The sequence below is a fragment of the Odontesthes bonariensis genome, chromosome 4, assembly GCF_027942865.1.
Source record: "Odontesthes bonariensis isolate fOdoBon6 chromosome 4, fOdoBon6.hap1, whole genome shotgun sequence".
Taxonomy (NCBI): Eukaryota; Metazoa; Chordata; class Actinopteri; order Atheriniformes; family Atherinopsidae; genus Odontesthes; species Odontesthes bonariensis.
This window is the reverse complement of record NC_134509.1, coordinates 37,427,148-37,433,947: the sequence shown is the minus strand read 5'-3', so window position 1 is coordinate 37,433,947 and position 6,800 is coordinate 37,427,148. Positions and strand designations below refer to the sequence as shown.

At 43.2% G+C, this 6,800-nt stretch overlaps 1 protein-coding gene across 1 annotated transcript; it reads left to right on the top strand.

Moving 5' to 3' along the window:
• Positions 1 to 272: 272 nt before the first annotated feature.
• On the top strand, positions 273 to 5,497 carry tomm20b (translocase of outer mitochondrial membrane 20b). The gene is made up of 5 exons (XM_075464128.1): positions 273 to 514; positions 2,103 to 2,149; positions 4,372 to 4,453; positions 4,631 to 4,773; positions 4,854 to 5,497. Exons 1-5 carry the CDS (start codon positions 391 to 393, stop codon positions 4,896 to 4,898), a joined length of 441 nt encoding a protein of 146 aa, XP_075320243.1. The 5' UTR covers positions 273 to 390; the 3' UTR covers positions 4,899 to 5,497.
• Positions 5,498 to 6,800: the final 1,303 nt, after the last annotated feature.

The window sequence follows — 6,800 nt, the reverse complement described above, 5'->3', positions numbered from 1 at the left end:
CTATAAATGTTGAAGTTGAGGTTTTTCGTAATATCTTACTCAGAGCTATAGAGAGTCTTTTTACACCACTCTGTGCCAGGTGTTGCACACAATTAAACTTAAAACGTCATCTTCGATCATCACACGTATCCAGACCGTCTATCCTTTGTTGAAACCTAGCTTTACAGTAAAACCCAAACATGTGTTACAACCGTCAATTAATAACAGTGAAAATACTGTATGTAACATTTTAGTCAGGCGTTCTCAGTCAGTTCTAATCTGTCAAACGGCGGGGGCTTTATGGGTCCTTCCTGCTCTGAGCTTCCGCTAGCTCACTGACATAAACCGACTGCGGAAGAAAAATCCCAAAATAAATCGAAATCCTTCTATCGCCGACCCTGTCCTGGAGTAATGATGGGTGGTAGGACGAGTGCGATAGCTGCGGGCGTGTGTGGGGCTCTCTTCGTCGGTTACTGCATCTATTTTGATAGGAAAAGACGGAGTGACCCCAACTTCAAGAACAGGCTGCGGGAACGTGAGTCTTGACCTCCTCTTTCCTCACCTTCATCAGGCCCTAGAGCACAGGTCTACTCTGTTGTGGTTGGTTCAGGTTTGGTTTGGCTTGGCTTGGCTTGGCTTGGCCTGGCCTGCCAGTTATGAGATTGTGGCAAAAGCTCAGTTGTAGCGGTCTGTCTGAGCTTGTCTGATGAAGATCCCACGTTGTGCTTCACTCAAACGTCAGACATTTTAACGTCTTCTCAGTTAACGACCACATAACATACTTGGCAGTACGCTGTTCAGATCACACACGAGTGGTGGAATCAAACTGGTTAAATTAAATAACCAAGCAAAATCGGATAAAGGATTATGTCACATTTTTAGCATATTTCGGGGTTCTAATTTGTGAAAGTCTTTCATTTTCCGATATCACTCAGAACCCAATGATGGTGTTTGATGAAACCTGGTGTAAAATTCAGGTTGTGCTTGAGAAACATCGCGTGACTCAATGTGACAATACACAGTTCAACAATTTAAAAAATCTTTGACAGTCTGGCCCAGATTGGAAATGTGAACAGAAAAAAATCGCCTCCACCCAGCTGTATCCTTCCAGTGTGGTGACTGACCGTGCAAGTCTACAGGTGCCAGCTTGTGACCAGTTACAGTTAATATTTGATTCCTTAGTGTTTAACCCTGCACTTGTAGTGTGCGTGAGACTGTGCAGTGTCTCTTCATGACCACAGCAATCTGAGAGAAACTGTTTGCCAAACTCTACACTGATGTTACCTGCAGCACAGACTCATTCACAAAGCTTCTACACAACAGTGCAGTCACACACCTCCTGCTAGTTGGGCTTCCAGTCAAATGGAGATTATCATGTCATTCAGGGATCAGTGAAACTTTTACTGCTGGGCAGAGGATCAACAGCCCCAGCACAGATGCAGCACATGCTCTGCAGGCTCAGTGGTTAGAGTTGGTCGTCCAATAACCGGAAGGTTGGCGGTTCGATTCCCACTCTCGCCATCAAAAAAGATTGGTGGAACTGATAGCTGGAGGGGTGTCAGTCCACCTCCTTGTCACGGCTGAGGTGCCCTTGAGCAAGGCACTGTACCCCCCATGCTCCCCGGGCGCTTCATGGCTGCCCACCGCTCCAGGTTGGCATCTGTGTGTTGGAGTGTTGGAGTGTGTGACCATGTGCATGTGCATGTGTGTGTCAAACGGGTGCCAACCTGGATGGGTTAAAAGCGGAGGACAAATTTCGTGTGTATGCATGCATGTATGCATGACAATAAATCTGATCTTAATCTAATCTTAATCTATTCAGGGCTCCAGTTTGTGAAAGATTAACAGCTTCCTTAAAGTAGTTTCTACACTAAACCTCTTTCAGTCAAAGTAAGTTTAAAAGAAAAAAAAAGATGTCAGAAATGGGATCACCTGTAAACAGATGATGGAGGCATGTTGGCAACATACATATTCTGTAAAAGCAGTGAGTGTACTAAATTCTAGAAACTAAGTGAACATTGACTTTAAGGGGTGGTTCAGACTAAACCAGCTGTGTGCTGGTATATCTTTACCAGGGAAATTTTAATCTCTATATGTGGTTTTGTTTTGTGTGTTTGTCACAGGGAGAAGAAAGCAGAAAGCAGCCAAAGAGAGGGCAGGCATGGCAAAGGTGAGCACATCACTGGATACAAAACAGCCACAAAATTAAAACCCACCTGCCTAATATTGTGTTGGATCTTCCTGTGTGGCCAGATAAGCTGTGAACCGGCAGTTAAATGGACTGTACTTAGATGGCGCTTTTCTGGTCTAGCTGACCACTCAAAATGCTTTTACACTACATGCCACATTCAGTCACACATACTCATAAAGCATGTCTTAGCCCATACGGTTTTCCAGGATACACATGCTTTCTTCTCTATCATACACGTTTAAACACTGATGGACACATATGTAGGCAACCTGTGGTTCGGTGTCTTGCCCAAGGACGCTTTGAACCACGGACCCTCCAACTGGCAGATGACTGCTCTTCTTCCTGAGTTAAACTCCAACATGATCAATGTTCTTAGGTTCGCCTGTTGGTGGTTTTAATGTTATGGCTAATTATTGCACACTTTACAGGCTAGCCGATAAGCAGCTTAAAGGAGAACTCCGGGGCATTTGAAGCGCAATCCCATTGCTAGAGGTTGTCAAATACTGACAGTAGGACACAGACTGGTGCAAATCGGCACTCCCTGTGCAGCGATTGCGCTGTTTGCGCAGCCTGTCATGCTAGCCAAATACGTGGTGGCCAAGGGGCAAATTCCTAAACCTTCCACGTAAAACAACAACTTGTACACTGCAGAAACGTCACACCACTTTATAAAACATCCGACAATAAAGTCACAAGCCTTACCATCAAAACCATATGCATGGTTCTCACATTACTGGCATGGGGACGTTACAAAACAACTTTATAAACAGCATGTCACTTACCGGTTGTTGGTATGCGCGCACATGTGAAAGCCCAAAAGAGTCAATGGACGATACTCCCATATACAAAACAATTATCTTCTCTAGAAAAAGTGCGTTCAAGTATTTAACAACAATACCATATACTGCTAGGTTAGCATTACTTCATGTTGTTTCATGCCCAGTAATATTGTTGTAATGTCTTAAATAGTTTATCATGGCTGTTCTAGAGAAGATAATTGCTTTGTATATGGGAGTATCGTCCATTGACTCTTTTGGGCTTTCACATGTGCGCGCATACCAACAACAGGTAAGTGACATGCTGTTTATAAAGTTGTTTTGTAACGTCACCATGCCAGTAATGTAAGAACCATGCATATGGTTTTGATGGTAAGGCTTGTGACATGATTGTCGGATGGTTTATAAAGTGGTGTGACGTTTCTGCAGTGTGCAAGTTGTTGTTTTACGTGGAAGGTTTAGAATTTGCCCCTTGGCCATCACGTATTTGGCTAGCATGACAGGCCGCGAACAGATCAGGAGAAGCTGATTCATGCTTTCATCTCCAACAGACTTGACTACTGTAACGGTCTTCTGACTGGACTCCCCCCAAAGAGTCTCAAACAGCTGCAGCTCATTCAGAACGCTGCAGCCCGAGTTTTAACCAGAACAAAGAGACGAGATCACATCACCCCTGTTCTCAAGTCTTTACATTGGCTCTCGGTCAGATACAGAATAGATTTCAAAGTTCTGCTACTCGTCTACAAATCACAGAAGGGTTTAGGTCCAGAATACACGAATGACATGCTAGTAGAGTATAAACCCAGTAGAGCTCTGAGATCTGCTGACTCAGGTCAGATAGTGGAGCCCAGAGTTCAAACTAGACACGTGGAAGCAGCTTTTAGCTGTTATGCTGCACACAACTGGAACAAACCACCCGCAGAACTGAAATCAGCCCCAACTGTAAGCTCTTTTAAATCCAGGTAAAAATATTTCTCTTTCGGTGTGCTTATGGTTGAGTTCCTTTAAATAATTTTAAAGCATAATGCTATAAATCCTCTTAATTGCTTTATATTTTTCTTTTTCCCCTCTTCTTTGATTGCTTTTAACTGTGTGTTTTAATTTTTATTCTATTTTTTTACCCCCTTAAATTGCTTCTTTTTTATGCTGCTTTATGCTGTTCTTTTAAATGCCTTGTCTTTATGTAAAACACATTGAGTTGCCTGTGGTATGAAATGCGCTATATAAATAAAGATGCCTTGCCTTAACCAACTGCATTGATTGCTAATGGGGGCTCTGTCTCCTAAAATGTTCCCTCTAAACTGACGTAAAGTCACAAATTTGTTGTTTCATTTAAAGTACTTGTTTCATTTACTACTGCGAGGTGATGAAAAATGTTATGAATGAGTTATTAGACCTGACTCTTGGCTGAATGTTGTCCTGCAGCTTCCGGACCTGAAGGATGCAGAGGCAGTGCAGAAGTTCTTCCTGGAAGAGATCCAGCTTGGGGAGGAGCTGCTGGCTCAGGGTAACCACCAACTGCCAGCACCACAACGCTAATGGCTCCAACAGATTGATTTATTATGGAAATGTCCTGCTCTTTTTGAGATGTTTATGTGAAATCTGTTTTGCTCAGCACACAAACGTCTACTTCAGTAAAACACTGACTGAATGACGCTCTCTGTCTTTGTGCTCACATCCACAGGAGACTATGAAAAAGGTGTGGACCACCTAACCAACGCCATCGCCGTGTGTGGTCAGCCTCAGCAACTGCTGCAGGTGTTGCAGCAGACTCTGCCTCCACCCGTCTTCCAGATGCTGCTCACCAAACTGCCCAGCATCAGCCAGGTAAGGACATGCGCTCTCAGAAACGATCCATTATCTGCCAGGTAGGGTACTGACAGAATTCTGTCCGCTTTGTCCTGCAGCGCATCGTGAGTGCACAGAGTCTGAGTGAGGACGATATAGAATAAGAAGCGGACTGACAGGAAGTTCTCCCCATCTTACTCATCCTCCTCCTCATTTCATTATGACCTGTCAACGCCTCAGCCTCCACTACTTTGGCTGATGTTCATCACTTCCCATCAAGGTGTACTAAAGGGATGCAGTTTTTTTTATTCTGGAGTTATTCATGTCAGTTTTTTTTTTTAACTTATATTACCCGTTTTGGGGTATTGGATTAAATTAACCATAAAATGCTGAAAAGGCAAACAAGTGTGTTGCCATTTCTCCCTCAGTATGTGTTGTATTAGTCAACTGGGCTGGTTTGTTGGACATTAGTTCTTTACTTCAGAGTGGTGTAGCACACATCCTGACAGCATCGTGTTCCAGGTTTACACAGTCTGACACGATTGCACCATCCATCCTCATTGTGATATCAGTAGCAGAGTGTTGCAGAAACAGAAGTCATCTGTCAGCTTGGATACTTTTTGATGATTTTTTGTTTTGTTATCAACTGTCTCTTTTCTGTCTAGACTTGGAAACACTTTTTAAAAAGTGACAATGACAATTCAGTTTAAAGAGGATGACCCCTCTGGGAAAAAATAAAAACAAAAAAGTGAAAAAAAACCAACCTAGTTTACTGTGGTCTTTGGGTGGGGGGTGGGGGGGTGTGAGTGAGAGGAAGCTGAACGATCTGCAAGTGTCTAATCTTTACAGACAGACACACACACACACAGCTCAATAACATTTAGAGTACTGTGAAGTTACTTTTTTGTCACTCATTTCAGAAAGTGAAACTCAGATTTATTCCAATGGGACATATCATCATATCATACACCTGCTTCAACAAACCCACTGTCATCTGGATAAAGCAGGCAGCACTGTGAGGACATGTTCTTTGATTTCTCCAGTGCATTTAACACAATCCAGCCTGATCTGCTTAGTCTGAAACTCCAGAAGACTCAGGTGGAGGCCTCAACAATCACCTGGATTAATGACTACCTGACAAACAGACCACAGTTTGTCAGACTGAAGAATTGTGTGTCTAACCAGGTGATCAGCAGCACAGGAGCACCACAGGGGACTGTACTCTCACCATTCCTTTTCACTCTGTACACTTCAGACTTCCAGTACAAGTCAGACTCCTGTCATCTACAGAAATATTCAGATGACTCTGCAGTGGTCGGGTGTATCAGAGATGGACAAGAAGCTGAGTACAGAGAGCTGGTGGACCGCTTTGTGGCATGGTGTGGGAACAATCATCTCATCTTGAATGTTAACAAAACAAAGGAGATGATTGTAGATTTCAGGAGAAACAAGGTCAGATCAAACCCTGTTTCCATCATGGGAGAAGAAGTGGAGGTGGTTGAGGAATATAAATACCTTGGTGTTCATCTGGACAACAGACTGGACTGGAGACACAACAGTGAAGCCATCTACAAGAAAGGACAGAGCAGACTGTACTTCTTGAGGAAGCTAAGGTCCTTCAAGGTTTGCAACAAGATGTTGCAGATCTTCTACAAGTCTGTTGTTGAGAGCGTCATTTCCTCTTGCGTCATCTGTTGGGGCAGCAGCATCAGAACCAGGGACCTAAAAAGACTCAACAACCTGATAAAGAAGGCTGGTTCTGTTCTGGGGACGACTGTGGAACCTCTGGAGACAATAATGCAAAGAAGGATTTTGCATAAAATCAAGAGAATTATGGACAACCCTGAACATCCTCTCCATGAGACTGTTATCAGAAAACAGAGTCTCTTCAGTCAAAGGCTTCTTCAGTTTGGATGCAAAACGGACCGCTACAGGAAATCTTTCCTGCCCACAGCCATCAGCATCTATAATAACTCTTTGATTTAATTGAGCTACATCAACATTTAATTTCCCTCTGGGATAAATAAAGTATTTTTGAATTGAATTTGAATTGAATTGAATTGAAT